General features: G+C 43.6%; 1 protein-coding gene across 1 annotated transcript in view; it reads right to left on the bottom strand.

Moving 5' to 3' along the window:
- The window catches only part of LOC138774111 (regulator of microtubule dynamics protein 2-like), a 65,494-nt gene that overhangs the window by 41,592 nt on the left and 3,900 nt on the right, over positions 1-20,002 (bottom strand). Inside the window, exons 2-3 of the mRNA XM_069954695.1 lie at positions 12,210-12,927; positions 1,127-1,325 (exon numbers count right to left, since the gene is read on the bottom strand). Of these exons, the coding sequence (XP_069810796.1) occupies positions 1,127-1,325; positions 12,210-12,649 (639 nt within the window). The 5' untranslated portion in view covers positions 12,650-12,927. The remainder of the gene's footprint in view (positions 1-1,126; positions 1,326-12,209; positions 12,928-20,002) is intronic.

Here is a 20,002-nt window from a genome sequence, read left to right as displayed (position 1 = left end):
ATGGATGTTATTTCTTTTATCCTCACCCTCCACAGCACTTGCGGAAAAAAAAAAAAAAAGTCCACTCGGACTTCTCCTTTACAGGTCTTCCAGTACTTATCAGCTGCTGTATGTCCTGGTGCATTTCTTCCAGTATGACACAGTGCTCTCGGTTGCCACCTCTGTCCGTGACAGGAACTGTCCAGAGAAGAAGTAAATTCCCGCAGAAAACCTTCCCTGCTCTGTACAGTTCCTGACACTGACAGAGGTGGCAGCAGAGAGCACTGTGTCAGGCTGAAAAGAATACGACACATCCTGCAGGACATACAGCAGCTGATAAGTATTGGACTACTTTTTTTAATTAGAGGTAAATTACAAATCTTTATAACTTTGACACCTGTTTATTTGAAAGAAAAAAATTCTCCAGAGAACCCCTTTAACAGCAAAGCCCCTATTACACGGGCGATGGAGAGGCGCAAACGAGCTAAATCAGTGCTCGTTTACTCCTCGTTCCCCGCTCACTGCCGGCGCTATTACGCGCATCAGCAGCGAGCGGGTAAGTGCAGAGGGGGCCGCGGGGAGATGCCTGGGTGATTGCTAGATCGTCCGGGAAACCCATAGAAGATAGTGGCGGTCTACTGCCGCTGCTCCTATTCCACGGAACGACGGCAACATATCGTTGCTATCTAAGTGGTTTGTCTTTTAACATGATAAAAGACATTGACAGACCACGATCAGCCGACATCGTTCATGTCGACTGATACAGTTGATAATCGTTTCGTCTAATAGGGTCTTTATTCTATGTATAAAGCCCCTTGCACTGCAGAGCTGGTCTGGGTCTGCTACCAGCAGGTCCAGCAGATATCCACTGATCATGTGGCAGCTGGGATGGAAGCTCATTGAAAGCTTTGTATACAGTGGGCAGGATAACAGGGATCATAACGAACAATCAATCAATCTCTGCTTTTTCTACAGAGATTATGGCTATCTATAGTAGCCAGCTTCCCTCTGCCTCTGTTTACTAGCGATTTTGGACATGATTGGTTCCCTTTAAAGTAAGCAGGTACTATAATAATAGGACATAAAGAAAGTCTACACACAAAATGGTGAGAACCGCAAAGTTTAAGCAGGTTAAGTGTGCAAATACCTTCTCCTGCGTGTTCAGCAACATCCTGAAGGCGTCCTGCTTGTCTGACTCGGAGCCATTGTGGCTGGTATCTGCTTGCTGGAGAAGAGAGCGTAGCTCAGCTTCCTCTTTGGTGATTTTAGCAGTCTCCGCTGTGACAATCCCCACTACGGGCTCATCCTCCGATTCTACTTCTGTGTCAGTCTGGGCTGTGATATATCTGAGAGAAAGTCACAGGGTCTTTAAAGGCCAATTGTGTATGAAACAATTACGATGTATACCATTCATTCATTTTCACAAAACTATTTTAAATATTTTTAAGGGAATGTTTTTTTTTTTTACACTGATCCTAGACTAATACTAAAGCACATTTTTTCATTAACCCCTTAACGACACAGGGCGTATATTTACACCCTGTGGTTGCCTCGGGGACTTCAGAGGGGGGGGGGCGCACTGCGACACCGCTCTGAACCGCTGCTGTCCCGGGTGCGGCATGTAGCCCGGGACCGTGGCTATTAGCGTACACGGTTCGCCAAGCCCGCTAATCAAGCAATCAGATGCAGCTGTCAAAGTTGACAGCTGCATCTGATTGTTTGCTGTCCCTCATACCTGGTGGTCTAGTGGGGTGGATCGTTCCCACGGGACTTTGTCCCGGAGCAGTGATCCACACATCCTCTGCGGGCCGGGGTCTGCGCCAAAAGCAATTGAGTGCCGATCTTATTGATCTATGCTGTATAACTATATACAGCATAGATCAATGAGAGATCAGTGTGCATATACTAGAAGTCCCCCAGGGGGGCTTCTAGTATACGAAATAAATAAAGTGCCATTATTGGCCCCATCCCTAATAATAGTCCAAATCACCCCCCTTTTCCCATGTTATTATTATTAATTATTAATCATTATTAATTTCAATACTGATCTCGCACAATAAACGGCGTCAGCGTAAAAAAATCCCAAAGTGGAAAATTGTGCATTTTTGGTCGCATCAAATCCAGAAAAATTGTAATAAAAAGCGATCAAAAAGTCGCATATGCGCAATCAAGGTACCGATAGAAAGAACACATCATGGCGCAAAAAATGACACCTGACACAGCCCCATAGACCAAAGGATAAAAGCGCTATAAGCCTGGGTTTGAATTTTTTACAAGTCATCAAATAAAATAAAAGTCATCGTTGTAATCGTAACAACTTGAGGAATATAAATAACAAGTCAGTTTTACCCCAGGGCGAACAGCGTAAAAACAAATAGCCCCCAAATAAACAAAATGCGTTTGAAAAAAAAAAACAATTTCACCACACATTTATTTTTTTCTGGTTTTGCAGTGTTTTTTATGGAAAAAAAATCAGCCTGTCATTGCAAAGTACAATAAGTGGTGCAAAAAATAAGGGCTCATGTGGGTTTCTAGGTGAAAAAAATGCAACTGCTATGGCCTTTTAAGCCATAGGCTGTCTTTAAGGGGTTAATAATGGGCCTGCCAGCTCTTCTGAGATATTTTAGAGATCTACTTTAGAGCAAGGCCCATGGACAGGCAAGAATAGACAGAAGCGGTCCCTTTGACAATAAACGTAACTGGGTATATTCAGGGAGGGGTAGACTGAGCTGTGAACATCATCTATTGTCTGGTCTATCTACTAGTGTCACACTGTACAGCTCACTTTTCAGTAGTCTCCTCTGTATCCTTACAAACTGAACAGAAAGTCTCTGCTTAGGTTTAAGCTTAGTGATGAGAATGGAAACTGCACAATATCAGATTTAATAAAAAAAATTATAGTAAATGGAAAATTAGAAGAAAAAGTTACCAAAAATTCTTTAAAACAAAATATGTGAAACATAAAAACCTGATTTAAACAATAGGTCATCATCTGATGATAAATTCCATTTAATGGGTTACCCTGAAGTAGGGGGGAGTGGTGGCAACTATCTCTTCTATACCATTTCTAGTATTTATTAACCTAAAAGAAAAAGGTAAATACCTTATAAAGCATATAAAGTGGGATCAACATGGCTGCAAATACCCAAAAATTACCTCTTCAGTTTTATGCTTGCAATAACTAGACATGAGTGCAACTCAAGCATGCTCAAGTCCGATTGTTCGGCATTTGATTACTGGTGGCTGAAGAAGTTTGATGCAGCCCTAGGGAGTGTGAGAAAACATATTTTCCCGGCAGTGATAGGGCTGCATCCACCTTCTTCAGGCACAGGTAATCAAATGCCGAACGATCAGATTTTGAGCATGCTTGAGTTGCACTCATCTCTAGCGATAACCCATATTAGGGTGGCAACATTTGTAGTTTATATGATAAATTATAGATCTCATGGGTTGGACAAGATTAGAAAGAATTAGCTATTTCCCCTGTTCGGTATCCAATGACTTGGAATACAAAAGCGGTATTTGTATCAATAAGGGCATTTCTGCCAGGAAGAAGTTATCAGGAATAGTCTGACATTGTAGTGTCTCCCCAATTAGATGGGGAACCCCCAATGACTCCACACCACCCTCTGTGGTACAGATATGTTGGAGAAATGTGAAAACAGGGTGGCGACATTTTGATACATGGAGAGGCATTACTTTTAATGGAAAATTTTATAATTGAGTTGTCATATCGATTTTATAAATGTCCCTCATTAATATAGTTTATGTTTTATCAATCTAAGACCTTTATCTTGTCTCTATTTGGCAGCTTGTTTCTGAGCTGGAAGAGTCCATTGTGTGGGGGGAGATCTGTGCTGTTCTCTTCCTGGATGACTGTATATGAGCAGCAGTGTAATATGAAGATATCCTGTGTATTATAGGGGAGGAGGAGAAGTGGTGTAGCAGTAACCTCTGTCCTCAGTGTGGTGTTTTCTCTCTGGGAGAAGGTGGCTGTGGCTGCAGCAGGCAGTGCGCGTGCGCTGTGGCCGCTGCAGGCTGTGTGCTTGCGTACTATGGCTGCAGCAAGCTGTGTGTGTGTGTGTGCTATGGCTGCAGCAGGCTGTGTGAGAGTGTGTGTGTGCTATGGCTGCAGCAGGCTGTGTGAGAGTGTGTGTGTGCTATGGCTGCAGCAGGCTGGGTGTATGTTAGGTAGAGAGGCAGAAATTAAAGCAGTAGTCTGGGCATCAATGAAAAATGCAGGGGCGGGGCAGGGGGTTGGGATCATAATATAGAAGTCCTATTTACCTGACCCTGTGCCCCCACAATGCAACATGCTCCTAATCCTGTGATGTCATGGCCCCCCAGAAATGCCTGCTCAGCCAATCAGTGAGTAAGACAGGACACAGCTGTAGTCACTGACTGGCTGAGTGGATAGTTCCTGTGGGGCTGCAATGATTCAGGAGCATGGATGCTGAAAGAGAGCTGGTAAATCTGGGCCTATGGCTGACCTCTATATAGTTGTGAGTTGTTCAGGACATGGAGGCTGGAGACTGGCTGCATCCACTGCACACACAGGAAAAGCTGCTTTATATCTTTCCTTATTCCCTCAGAAATCACCCCAGGATCATGAAGTACATTAGGGAGAAGCTGCTTAGCCAGATCTACTTTACACCAGTGTGATAAATAAGTCCCCTGGTGTCTGACTGGCAATTTATGAAGGAGATGGAGTCTGAGTCGGTCCTGATAAAATTCAGGAGTTGGAGTCGGAGCTGCGGTTTACAGACTCCACAGACCTGGAGGAAACCCACAGCTTATGTATAGGCTGGACACCAGCTTATGGCGCTAGACCAAAGAAATACTATGAGAGTTTCCAGAAACCTATTAGATTCATACACATTTCTGTGTGTGTGTGTGTGTGTATTATATAATCCGGCTCATAAAGACAGCTGTGTGTACTCCAGCTCCATCCCCATCCGTCTCTCCCTTTCTACACAGGCCTATACCAAAATACTTGCACCCTTGGTTTTGCCCTATAGATGCCACCAATGCTCTTGACAACACTTGACTTCAAACTATTAGCTGTGAACAGTAGATCTGACATTGAGCTTTCTTCCTCAAGGTCTCGTAGATAATAATCTTGTTACGACTGTAATGTACCCCCCTTCCCCCTCACCGTGTCCTGTGTGCTAATCTTACAGGGAACCATCTGCATAATATACATAACATTAGACAGAAATTCACCACCACCTGTCTCTCTTGGCTTTCCTTACTTCTGTTTTTCTGTGCATGTCATAGATTATCCTCTTGATGAAACACCCAGGCCTAGACAAACATGGCCACTTTCTTCCAGAAACAGCACCACTCCTGTCCTCAGTTTGGGTGTGGGTTTTGCAGTTCAATTTCACTGAAGTGAGCAGAATTGAATTGTAATACCACACACACAACCTAGGGAAAGGGCGGTTGCTGTTTTTGAAATAAAATAGCTGTGTGTGCTCTGAGGGAAGTATTAGACGGCACGAGCGCCAATACTGCTAGATCGGCTCTCACTTCCTGAGCCTATTACATCGCCCGATTATCCTGCAGCAATAAAGTATTGTATCAGTACTATCATAGCAGTATAGTATTGTGCAACTGTATATAGTAAATAATAAACTGTAAATCTCCATGCCACCCGGTGTCTTCTTGGCTTCTCCTCGCTCCCCGCAGCCGCTGGTACAACTTAAGAGATGGTCTACGAAGTGACAGGATGCTCAGCTAATCATTGGCTGTAGCATTTTCATCCCAGCCATTGATTGGCTAATCAGCCTTTCACTTCAGACACCGTCTCTGAAGTTGTACCGGCAGCGAGAAGAAGAAAGACACCAGGTAACATGGAGAGGTAACATATAATTTTCTTAAAGCGACTCTGTACCCACAATCTGTCCCTCCCAAACCACTTGAACCTTCTGATAGCTTTTAATCCAAGATCTGTCCTGGGGTCCATTCGGCAGGTGATGCAGTTATTGTCCTAAAAAAACGACTTTTAAACTTGCAGCCCTGTGTCAAAGTGGTGTGGCCTAGATTGTCTCTGCATTAGGCTTGCACCGCCTCTCCATTCCATCTCCCCACCCTCTTCATCATTAGAAATGCCCCTAGAGCAATTTCTGCTATTCATCACCTGTGTAAACACTGCACAAGACACCTGTGCAGTTTTCAGGTGATGAAAAGGAAAAATCCTGCCCGGGGGTTTTCCTAGTGATGAGGAGAGACAGATGGGCGGTGCAAGTCTAGGGCATACACTCTCTAGGCTACGCCAATTTGACACAGGGCTGCAAGTTTAAAAGTTGTTTATTTATGACAATAACTGCAAACACTGCCGAACAGACCCCAGGACAGATCTTGAATTAAAAGCAGCTATCAGAAGGTACAAGTGGTTTGGGTCAGATTGTGGGTACAGAGTCACTTTAAATGATTCATCAGTCGCACATCGCTTTTACACTTAGCAATGCGTGCCCGGCGGCTGATGATTTTAAGCCAGGACCAATGAGTATGATCGGCCGACGATCATTGTCATCAGCTGATCTTTGTCTTTATTACAGGGAGCAATGATCTGCTGCATCGGCCTGATTCGGCCGAGTATCGCTCCCTATAATAGGGCTCTAAGAGTCTATTCACACGTACAAGATGTGCAGCCGATTTGTAACTGCTGTAACTATATGACTGAACACAGCATCAAATCTGCTGCAGATCCTGTACGTATGAGTGGACCCTAAGCCTGGATAATCCCTTTAAGGACTTCTTTGTTGTCTATATGTTTGCAGCATATGGTGTGTAATTACTTTCAACTTACTTAATGGAGCAGAACAGGTACAGAAAACAGAGACATAGGCAAGATCATAGTACAGTACAGGTCACAGGTAAGCCGAACGAAAAATAGTACATATAGGAATCACCAAGGAAACCTGAAATACAGGTGCCCCACCATTGCCTAGTTAACACATGCAGTAGAAACAAACATCCACAGTGATTTTATCTGTCATCACCATTGTGTGCCGGAGCAGGATGCATGGTGGCTGGGGTGGGTCCGGTTAAGAGGATCTGGAGAGTGAAGGAAATTAAAGGGATACTTCAGCAAAAATTTTTAAAAAAATTCAAATCAACTGGTGCCAAAAAGTGCAAAAGATTTGAAATTTTCTTCAGTCTTCCAGTATTTATCAGCTGCTGTGTGTCCTGCAGGAAGTGGTGTATTTTTTTCAGTCTAGAGAGCAGGAGATATTTTCTATGGGCGTTTGCTGCTGCTCTAGACAGTTCTTGACACAGACAGAGGTGGCAGCAGAGAGCACCGTGTCAGACTGGAAAGAATACACCACTTCCTGCATGGCATACAGCAGCTGATAAGTACTGGAATACTGGAGATTTTAAAATGGAAGTAAATTACAAGTCTCTGACACTTTCTGACACCAGTTGATTCAAAAGTTTTTTTTTTTTGCTGGGAGTAGCCCTTTAATAGAAACAACTCACGACAGTCACCAGATGTAACAAATGCTAATGATATTATATAAATAAAATATATATATATATATATATATAAACTTAACGGTTATACCATTTCAACGGTCTCTCACCATCTTTTTTAAGCATGAAAAAGACGGTGAGACCGTCGAAACGTTGCATCCTGTAATTGCTGTGCTGCACTATTTATCTGATGTATCACATGATGGAATAAATTTGAATCACGTTTGACACGAATTGGAGTTGCCGTGGAGTATTATCTGAACCGTATGTATGAATATATATATATATATATATATATATATATATATATATATATATATATACATACATACACACACACACATATTCCTGAAAATTACAGATAATATACAATATACACAAGTAAATTGTGCAAAGTTGTGTGGTCCTGCAACCACACATGACTAGAAGATAGCGTTACAGAAAACATAAGAACCCCCCAGACTAAACAGCCTCTCATCCCTATATACATATACTCTTATCACAGATGCCAAGAGACCACATGCTCCAGTCTTATCACAGCAGAGGATTTCAACCACCCCTGAGAATGCAGGGGAGGGCAGATACGGCTTCATGGGCCAGACTCATCCATCTGCAAGATAAAGACGTGTCTGGTGTTTCTCTCAGACCGAGGGCAACCAATCAGCTTATTATAAGAAATAAACGCTGAACTGTGATTGGCTGCTATAGGTCTGGTAGAAGAATCAGACACATTAATACATCTGGGCCAATGTCTTCATCTTCTGCTCACTACAAGTAAAGTATCTGTATACTGCACATGAGAAGCATTCAGGTGTATGGTGGCCCAGTAGGTAAGAGGATGGACGGCTCAGATGGGACACATAGAGGAGATTATGGAGGTGGGAAAACCACCATCATAACCATACATAATAGTAGAATGGAGAAGATGGTGTTATGTGAAATAATTGTAGGGGGAATGGTTCTTCTTACTGGAATCTACATTTCCAAGTCACCAATGACTAAAGAGAGCTGCAGAAGGTTTCATTATACAGAGAGTTCCATCCTCCCCTGACAGTCTGCTGCTTGTCATCTGATAGGAAGTACACAAGGAAGGTCTGTACTGAGTGACAGCGTCTAGAGACCTTGAAAGCCATAAAGAATTCATAAGGAAAGGATATAGAGTTTATTTTTATAGAGTTTCAGTTAGTCCAACTATACCCTTTATTTGCAGAAACTGGAATATCCCTGTGAAGACGACCCATGGTCACTCCAAAAAAAAAAGTTGTAGCATGGGGTGTCCTGATTCCAATGGTACTTCTACTTTATTGCTATTTCACCAGGTTCCTGAATATTGTGCCACAACTCTAGAAGTATGCTTCAGGTCATAGGCCACTGATATCCAAGCTTTAAAGGGAAACTCTAGTGGAAAAAATTTAAATCAACTGGTTTCATAAAGCTATTCAGATTTGTCATTTACTTCTATTTAAAAAACACTTAGCTGCTGTATGTCCGGCAGGAAATTATGTATTCTTTCCAGTCTAACATGGTGCTCTGTGCTGCCACCTCTGTCCATGTCAGGAACCGTCCAGAGCAGGAGTGGTTTTCTATGGGGAGTTGCTACTGCTCTGGACAGTTCCTGACATGGACAGAATGCAGAAGAGAGCACTGTGTCAGACTGGAAAGAATACATCACTTCCTGCAGGACAAAAAGCAGCTAATAAATACTGGAAGACTGGAGATTTTTGAATAGAAATAAATTGCAAATCTGTATAATGTTTTGACACCAGTTGATTTGAAAGGAAAAAAAAAAAAAAAAATCGTCCTTCAACTTTTTGGTTGATGCCTTGAGATGCTGCTTAAATTTTTCCACTTTAATTTTCTTCCTCATTTTGCAGCAGTCCCTCCTACAGTAAAGCAGATCCTGATGTTTTAACTGATTTTTGTGATATCAAGCAAAGAGACCATAAGCCTTATGGCCCTATTCCACGGGTCGTTTTAGAGGAGCAAACGAGCGCTATTAGCGCTCGTTTGCTCCTCGTTCGCCACTCGCTGCCGCCGCTATTCAACGCGGCTGCAGCGAGCGGGTGAGTGCGGGAGGGGCGGCGGGGAGCTGCGGGGGGGCTGCCTGGGGGATCGCTGATCGTCCGGGCAGCCCATAGGATATAGCAGCATCTGCTGCCGACGCTCCTATTCAACGGAGCGACGGCAGCAGATCGCTGCTATATCAGTCGCTTGTTTTTCAACATGTTGAAAAACAAGCGACTGCAACGATCAGCCGACATGAACGATGTCGGCTGATCGTTGCACTCTATTCCACGGAACGATTATCGTCCGTAGCGGTCGATATCGTCCGAAAACGAACGATAATCGTTCCGTGGAATAGGGCCTTTAGGCTAACTCTCTACATTTGTTATGAGAAATGTGTCTGCAACCACACTCCTGTTACTTTACCAATAGCTGCACGATGTTGGCGATAATCCCAGCAATATCGTGTAGCTATCAGGTGATGAAATGGGGAAGCATCTTAGACCGCACTCTGACCTCAAGTGTGGGATCAAACACTGCCACGGGTAATTCTCCGAGATGTGAATGATCACAAGCTTCTTAAAGGGGTACCCTTGTGTAAAGATTTTCTTCAAAATCACCTGGTGTCAGAAAGTTATACCAATTTGAAATTTACTTCTATTAAAAAAAACTCCAGTCTTGGTGTTTTATTTCCAGTCTCAAATAGTGCTCTCTGCTGCCACCTCTGTCCGTGACAGGAATTGCTGGAGAGGTTTTCTATAGGGTTTTCCTAAATGACAGTTCCTGACATGTGACACTAGGAAAAATACTACACTTACTACAGGGCATACAACAGCTGATAAGTATGGGAAGATGTGAGATTTTGAAATAGAAGTAAATTACAAATCTACATAACTTTCTGACACTAGTTGACCTGAAAGAACACATTTTCTCCGGAGTACCCCTTTAAGCCAGGATGTTGCTTTCCCAAACTACTGTATATGCATACAAGTAGATGGCATTTTTCACTTGGGAGAGTTGGGTGTAGCATTTTTACCTTATCTCACTATACCACCAACAAGAGACCACTCATATAGATGCATGGATATGTAGACTATAGAATAGCAAATTATAGTGTTATCTGGGCGCACAAGTTTACTGATAACAAGAGACCCTCCAGAATGACTTTCTGACTCGGAGAAAGGAACAGATACAGAGGTTTGTGATCGGCTGTTCGATGGCCATTTACCTTCCACTCTTACAGTATATACCGAGGTCTAGCCCCTTAAATACATCCTAAACTTTTTGGTCCACAATTTATGTGAGAAAATGTGAATTAAAAAGAGCTTAGACTTCAGCTCTCTGCATAATAATGCTGGCAGGTAGAATAAGCTCTTTATTACTAATCTCAGCTCAGGAATAAGGAGATTACACAGGGAGTGTTCGTATATATATATATATACATAATTCTTATATCTCTAGGGAGACATTGTGTGTTCGGCTTCCAGGACGCTGCTTTTTCATGTTGTTAATACCAGGCTGGCATGGCCATACAAAATAAAAATTCTTAGTAAAATTTTCATAAAAGGCAGCGCTGATCACACATTGGGTACGGCTGTTTCAGCCATCTCCTTTTTTCTCATTTACTCTTGGTTTTCCACACGGTCCCCTTATAGGGAGCATCCTGCTCATGTACCCTAGATTAGTCTTTGTAGCCTAACACCGTATTACAGGATGTCAACATCCCACCCCGATCCTTCTCCACCCCCTAGGGGTGACATGCATCAAGCCCAAGGGGCTACACGTTAAGCCTGAAACCATTCCTATTCTCCTACCTCCATTGTCTGCGGTATCATACAAGGCGTAACCTGTCTTTTTTGTTTCATAAATAATATAGTTGGGGGGCATTCACATATTTCGTGCACGGTCCATAAATGCAGACAATGTGCTACGAACAGAGTAGGGAGCTCCCGCCATCATCATTCATTAAAATATACCAGGAGTTAAACTCTCAATAGTGCAAAGATTTAAGCAGTTTCGGAGCTCCTGGCACCATAATGAATTATTCCGCAAGTTCCACATTCCAGTCAGTAGCGCATCGCCTGAGCACGTCCCATAATTACACAATGTGTGAATGCCCCCTAAGGGACCAACAGAGCCATAGTCTTGATATACATAAATTATGGATTATATAGTAAGTGACCAGCAGTGCCATAACCTGTTTCATGGATTACATAGTAAATCAGCCAAGATCAGCCCAGCTATAATCTTAAAGGGGTTGTCCAGCGAAGATCTTCATCTTTCAAATCAACTGGTTTCAGAAAGTTATATAGATTTGTAATTTACTTCTATTTAAAAATCTTGACTTCCTATACTTATCAGCTGCTGCATGTCATGCAGGAAGTGGTGTATTCTCTCCAGTCTGCCACCTCTGTCTATGACAGGAACTGTCCAGAGCAGTAACAAATACCCATAGTAAACCTCTCCTGGACAGTACCTGTCACAGACAGAGGTGGCAGCAGAGAGCACTGTTTCAGACTGAAGAGAATACACCACTTCCTACGTGACATGCAGCAGCTGATAACTATGGGAAGACAAGATTCTTAAATAGTAAAATTACAGTAAATAGTAAAAAAAAAATTACATTAAAAATCTATATAGCCTTCTGAAACCAGCTAATTTGAAATTAAAAGATTTTCGCTGGATAACCCCTTTATCACATGAAGTGACACATTCTTGCCTTTACCACATTTAACACATCTTACACTTACCCTCCTTCACTTTCTGCTTCTTCAGAACTAGGGTATTCCCCCGACGCCTTGGTGGTCTCGCTCTTCTTTCTTTTTAGGCTTCTGTGCAGGGGACTGACTTTCCTCCCATCATTCTTGCCTCTTAGCTCATCCTTAATCTGTTCTTCTAATTTAGGAATGGTTTCTTTTAAATATTTCACCTCCTCCTTGAGTTCTTCCACACTTTTCAGCAAGCTCCCAAGTTTCTCCAGGATCTGCAGCTGACGCCCCTGAAGGACCATGACCGCCCCTTGGTTGTCCTGAACTTGGTTGTACGCAGCAGGTGACAGATTCTCATGCATACCGAGATAATAGCCATGTTTTCTATACCTTCTTAACCAAAACCAGGTGATGCCAACCCCTGCAGCTCCTGTAAGGACTCCCAGAAACAAGGCCCTGTTCTCGGAATGAATATTACTCATGGTGACACAACCGGAGCTGAACTCACAAAGCAGATGATATTTTTTGTGATGACTTATTAGCAGGCATGGGATGACAAAGTACAGTAAGTAGAAGGCTACATTCTTCCTTTGCCAGATTTATTACAAAGACTTCTACCGAGCGATAACGTTCTCCTAGTGAAGGCTGCCATCAAGAATGTAACGGTCGTAGAACGGCCATGAGTCCCAATCCTATGAAACACAACATTGCACTTTCAAAGGTCCAAAGTCACCTCTGAGCGTCAGTGATTCCAGTGAGTCTGCCAAAGAGAAAAGTTGTTGAGTAACTGGGAAACATCAAATGATAGAGACTGTTACGACATGTGCAATGTAAACCTATTGTAGGTGGAAAATGTTATAGGGTTAACCCCTTAAGGACAGAGCCTGAAATGGCCTTAAGGACAGAGACAAATTTTATGAATATGACCAGTGTCACTTTATTCATTAATAACTTCAGGATGCTTTTACCTATCCGGCTGATTCTGAGATTGTTTTCTCGTGACGTATTGTACTTTACATTTCTGGTAAAATGGAGTCGATACTCATAACAAATCTTTATGAAAAAAACCAAAATAATGTGAAAAATTTTGAAAAAATGCATTTTTCCAACTTTGAAACTTTTTTGCTTAAACAGAAAATGGTTATACCACATAAATTATATATTAAATAGCATTAGCAACATGTCTACTTTATGTTGGCGGCATTTATTAAACTATCTTTCATTTTTTTTAGACAATAGAAAGCGTAAAACATATGCAGCAATTTTCCAAATTTTCAGTAAAATTTCAAAATCAGATATTTTTAGGGACCTGTTCAGGTTTAGGCTGGGTTCACACACAGTATATTTCAGGCTGTATTTGGTCCTCATGTCAGGTCCTCATTGCAACCAAAACCAGGAGTGGATTGAAAACACAGAAATGATCTGTTCACATAATGTTGTAATTGAGTGGATGGCCGTCATTTAATGGCAAATTTTTGCTGTTATTTTAAAACAACGGCTGTTATATTGAAATAATGGCAGTTATTTACCGTTATATGACGGCCATCCACTCAATTTCAACATTGTGTGAACAGAGCCTTTCTGTGTTTTCAATCCACTCCTGGTTTTGGTTGCTATGAGGACCTGACTTGAGGACCAAATACTGCCTGAAGTATACAGTGTGTGAACCCAGCCTTAAAGTGTATTTGTTGGTCCTGTATGTTAGAAAGCCCCACAAAGCACCCCATTTCAGAAACTGCACCCCCTAAACTCTGCAAAAGCACATCCAGAAAGTGTTTTAACCCTTTAGGGGAGTCACAGAAATAAAAGCTGTGTGTGTAAGAAATTAGAAAATTTTAATTTTCTGTGCAGAGATTTTATTGTAATCCAATATTTTTCATAATTATAAACTTATTACCAGAGAAATGCACCCCAATAATTATTGCCCCGTTTCTGCAGTTTATAGAAATACCCCATATATGGCCCTATTGCGCTATTTGACACAACCACAAGCCTCAGATACAAAGGAGCACCCAGTGAATTTCAATGGCTCCGTTATATTTGGTCATTTCTGACTGTACCACTTCAGGTTTGCAGAGGCTCTGGGGTTCCAAAACATAAAAAAACACTCCTAAAGGGACACCATTTAGAAAACTACACCCCTCAAGGAATGTAACAAGGGGTGCGGTGAGCATCTGGACCCCACAGGTGCTTCACAGATTTTCCGAACAATATGGCGTGAAAAAAGAAAAATTTATTTTTTACACTAAAACGTTGTTCTAGCCTTCAATTTTTCATTTTCACAAAGGGATAAAAGGAAAAAAAAAAACACAAAATGTGTAGCGCAGTTTCTCCCGAGTACAGAAATACCCCACATGTGGCGATAAAGCGCCAAGCGGGCGCAGGACGAGCCTCCAAAGGGAAGGAGCGCCAATCGGCTGTTGTAAGCTGGATTTCACTTGAATGGATTTCAAGGGCCACGTCCCATTTACAGAGCCCTCGTGCTGCCAAGACACTGGAAACCCCCCACAAGTGACCCCATTCTGGAAACTACACCCCTCAAGGAATCTAACAAGGGGGGCAGTGAGCATATGGACCCCACTGGTTACGGGCACAAATGTGGAATAATGTGACGTGAAAGTGAAAATTTTCATTTTTTCACTTTCATGGCACAAATGTGCCCGTCATCAAGGGGTCCATATCCTCATTGCACCCCTTGTTAGATTCCTTGAGGGGTGCAGTTTCCAGAATGGGGTCACTTGTGGGGGGTTTCCACTGTCTTGGCAGCACGAGGGCTCTGTAAATGCGACATGGCGTTCATCATCCATTCTAGCCAAATCCAACCTCCAAAATCCAAATGGCGCTCCTTCCCTTGGGAGGCTTGCCCTGCGCCCACATGGCGCTTTATGTCCACATGTGGGGTATTTACGGACTCGGGGGAAATTGCTCTACACATTTTGTGTGTTTTTTTCTCTTTTAACCTCTTGTGAAAATGAAAAATTTAAGGCTAAACCAACATTATAGTGTAAAAAATGTAATATTTCATTTTCACGCCACATTGTTCCACATTTGTGCCCGTCACCAGTGGGGTCCATATGCTCACTACACCCCTTGTTACATTCCTTGAGGGGTATAGTTTCCATAATGGGGTCACTTGTGGGGAGTTTCAACTTTCTTGGCAACACAGGGGCCTTTTAAATGCAACATGGCCCTCGAAATCCATTCCATCCAAATCCAGCCTCCAAAAGCCAAATGGCGCTCCTTCCCTTTGGAGGCTTACCCTGCACCCGCATGGCGCTTTATGTCCACATGTGGGGTATTTCCGTACTCAGGGGAAATTTCTCTACACATTTTGTGTTTTTTTTTTTATCTTTTAGCGCCTTGTGAAAATGAAAAAAATCATGAAAGATCAATGATTTAGAGTAAACATTTTAAAAAAATTACACTAAATGTTGGTCTATCCTTGATTTTTTCCATTTCCACAAGGGGTTAAAAAAGAAAATAAATGCAAAACGTGTAGGGTAATTTCCCCTGAGTACGAAAATACCCCACACGTGGACATAATGTGCCATATGGGCACAGGGCAAGCCACCAAAGGGACAGAGCGCCATTTAGAGGCTGGAATGGAGGATGGAGGCCGTGTCGCAATTACAAAGCTCCTGTGCTGCCAGGACAGTAGAAACCCCCCACAAGTGACCCCATTCTGGAAACTACACCCCATAAGGAATCCAACAAGGGGTACAGTGAGCATATAGACCCCACTGGTAACAGGCACATATGTAGAACATGTGCCGTGAAAATAAAACATACAATTTTTTCATTTTCACGGCACAAATGTGGCCGTCACCAGGGGGCCATATTCCCGCTGCCCCCCCTTGTTAGATTCCTTATGGGGTGTAGTTTCCAGAATGGGGTCACTTGTGGGGGGTTTCTACTGTCCTGGCAGCACAGAGGCTTTGTAATTGCATCATGGCAAGTCTCTAATGGGAATGGCGGCCATACCTTTTTAGCTGGGGAAAAGGGACCATTCTAATTTATTTGGGGGGTATTAGGCCAATTATTAGTTTATAAGGTTGAAAATGACAGGTGTCCATCAAATTCAACCAGTGTTGATCCAGAGGAAGGCAAGAACCCCTCGTGAGGCAGACGACAGTAGCCTCATCACAGGGGAAAAATTCCTTGGCGATCAGAATAATCCCCGGATCAACGTGACCCCTGAAATAGGAATAAGGGACAGAATTTAGAAAATGTAGAACCCCAGTGACGTGTGGTGCGCCTTGGAGCGATCCAGTATGCAGAGGCCGGGGGGGATCAGGACAGGTGTCACACTGGAAAATGGTGTCCTTCCTGATCCCCCTGTTACCCCACACTCTGCACTTCTTCTGGGGTCTCCTGTTTTCCAGTGTGGGGGACGTCACCTGTAAAATGTTGTCCTGGTGCGATACGGGGTCCTTCATATCCAAAAGCGCTGGGTCCGCTCCATGGCTGCTAAATATTAGGGCTCTATTACTGCTTCTGATATTTTCGGATCGTGCCGCAAGCTACAGTAGCTCGGGCAGCGAGGGACCAGAAGAGGGGGTGCTGGTATAAAAGTTATCCCCGTACGGATGGTAACCTTTGTCCAGCAGTGGGAAGATCAGTTCCCAAACGATCTTCCCACTAACTCCGAGGATGGGGGGGGGGGGGGCATCTGGGGCTGGATTCGGGTGTCCCTTCCCTCATACACTGTAAGGGTACGTGCACACTGCGGAATGGAGAAGGATAACCCTTTGTGCATTCCGCAGCTGGCACCCACCGGCGGACTGATGGAGGCGCGCGTGTCCTCTCGTGTCACACTCCATTCTATGTAAGGGTGGATTCTGCCCTCTGTCCAAAGAATGAATTCTTTGGACGGACAACTGAATCCGCCCGTGCATAAAATGGTCTATGACATGTGCGGAGACATGCGCGCCCACATCAGTCCGCCGGCGGGTGCCAGCTGTGGAATACACGAAGGGTTATCCTTCGCTATTCCGCAGTGTGCACGTACCCTATATCTGTAAGTGTACCCTGAGGTACTCTCACAGAGTCTGAATAATTTCACGCCATACCGTCATCTCTTATTGGGACGGTAATGGCGGAAAAGACGTGTCTGTGGGGCAGCGTACGCTACGCTACCCCCAGACACATCACTGGATGATGAGGATGAGGATGGAGGAAAAAAGGATCCCCCATTCATCCTCACTGGCTGTTTCGGTGTCGAAGGCAATAATAATGTATGCGTCTGATACCAAAAACACGCCGGGGGCCACTTTTATATGGAGATTGGTATATGGGGTATGTAGTGCTGTAGTGTCAAACTTTATTCAATGTAGTGTAGTGTGGTGTAATGTAGTGTTTTGACGTGTTTTTTTTTACAGTAAGTATAAAAAAAAAACCTACGCCAAAAATGGTGTTGCTGATAAATGCCGCACTTATCAGCAGACTGTGGCAGTAGGATATAGAAAAAAAAACACCCTACGCCAAAAAGGAGGAGTTGCTGATTAGCAGTGCACTTTCATGTGATGCTGATCAACACTCAGCGGCGATAGGGTGCGGAAAATAGAAAAAAAAAAAAAAAAAAAAAACGAGAAAAAAATAAAACTTTTACTACGTTCTGAACATCCCTATAGCTGATGATAACTGTATTACACTTATCAGCCGCTAGAGGGCAGCAGAGCGCAAAATTCGAAAAAAGCCGACGCTGCAGCCGAAAACCCGACGAGAAGACGAGGACGCCGCGAACCCGGAAGACGCCGATCAGGACCCCGGTACAGGTGAGTAATGTACAAATACCTGCTCTGGACCCCTCAGCTACCTAGCCTGTGGCACCGTGAGCACCATTACTTTTTACAATAATGGCGGTCGGTGCCGTCCTCGGACAGCACCGACCGCCATTTTTTCCGGGTCATCGGGTCACCAATGACCCGGAAAGGTGCAGATCACCGCTATTGGCTGATCTCAATTGATCAGCCAATAGCAGCGATCGTCAGATTTATAGCAGGCCATCTTCCCCGATCGCTGTGTGTGAACACATAGCGATCGGGGAAACCGCGAGCGTACATTTACGCCCTGTTGCGTTTAAGCCCAGGCAACGGGGGCGTAAGTGTACGCCCGATGTCGTTAAGGGGTTAAAGGGGTACGTCAACAATTTCCCCAAAAAAATTTAATGGTATTGTCCAGAACAGAAACAAATCTCCACAGAAAACATTTACTGCTCTGGACAGTTCCTGACATGGACAAAGGGGGCAATAGAGAGCACTGTGTAAGACTGGAAAAAATACACCACTTTCTGCAAGACATACAGCAGCTCATAAGTACCGGAAGACTTGAGATTTTTAAATAGAAGCAATTTACAAATCTGTATAACTTTCTGACACCAAATAAAAAAAAATAAAAGTCACCAAAGTACCCCTTTAAACACTAAAACCTCAAAAACTAACCCAGTCTCAGAGACGATGAATAATTTATAGGTACAGCAGACCTGCAAAGTATCAAACCAGAGAATGTAAAAAAGATTCTATTAGCAATTGGAAGCTGTACATTTCTTTCCATACAATAATATATGCACAGATGCTATTGTTCTGTGGCACAGCGGTATGGGCTCCTTGTCTCTCCCTGTAAATACTGTATGCACAGATAGTACTGCCTGATAGTCGCTGGCTCCCTGTGAATGTTAGGCACATACAACATTGTCTCTCCCTGTACATAATGTATCCATAGGTAGTACTGTGTGCCTTTATGCCTCTCTGTCTTCATGTAAATAACGGATGCTCAGCTAGTACTGCCTTCCTGTCTCACCCAGTAAGTAATGTAAGCATAGATAGTGCTGTTTCTCCCTGGGTGGCTCATTCATGGCACTAAGTGATGAAAGGATGGACTTCCTGAGTGGGAAACATGGAATAAACAAGACTTCCAGGTTTAGGCCTCATTCACACATGCGTGTCAGTTTTAACTTCTGTTGCTCAGCTATAGCTTTAACTCTCCCTTCCTGCTCTGCAACAGCACAGGTGACATCACTTGTCTGCTACAGCGCTGGAAAAAGAGTGGCCTCTCGTGGCAGGAGGCATAATGGTGCCTCTGGCCACAAGAGTGATTGACAGCTGTCAGTCACAACACTGCATTCAACTGTATGGGCTCCTAATCAGTTAAACAGGTTGTCCAACAAAAATATTTTTCTTTTATATCAGCTGGTGTCAGAAAGTAATATAGATTTGTAATTTACTTCTATTTAAAAATCTCAAGTCTTCCCATACTTATAAGCTACTGTATGTCCTGCAGAAAGTGTTGTTTATTTACATTCAGAAACAGTGCTCTCTGCTGACATCTCTGGCTGAGTCAGGAACTGTCCAGAACAGTAGCAAATCCCCATAGAAAACTTCTGCTCTGGGCAGTTTCTGACTCGGCCAGAGATGTCAGCAGAGAGCACTGTTTATTTACATTCAGAAACAACACTTCCTGTAGGATATATAGTAGCATATAAGTAGAAGACTTAAAGGGGTACTCCAGCAGGGGGGCAGTTTTTTGCTGGGACCGGGGAGGAGGTGGCTGAGGGAAAAGACACTCACTCACCTCCCCGGTTCCAGCGGCGGGTCCCGCATCGCAGGGCTCCTGTGCCCGGTTCTCGGCCGTTTCCGGGTGTCTGACGCGGGCCCAAGACGTGACGTCTCAGGTCCACTTAGCCACTTAGTAAAGGAGGCGGGATCCGTTTCAAGTATTCACGTATCGTCTCGGGCCCGCGTCAGACACCGGGAACCGGGGAGGTGAGTGGACATCTTTTCCCTCGGCCACCTCCTCCCAAAAAAGTCCTGCCCCCCCCGTTGGAGTACCCCTTTAAG

Source organism: Dendropsophus ebraccatus, chromosome 15, assembly GCF_027789765.1.
Source record: "Dendropsophus ebraccatus isolate aDenEbr1 chromosome 15, aDenEbr1.pat, whole genome shotgun sequence".
In the NCBI taxonomy this organism is placed as follows: Eukaryota; Metazoa; Chordata; class Amphibia; order Anura; family Hylidae; genus Dendropsophus; species Dendropsophus ebraccatus.
Note: the sequence above shows the minus strand (reverse complement) of the source record. Positions and strands in the feature narration are given on the sequence as shown.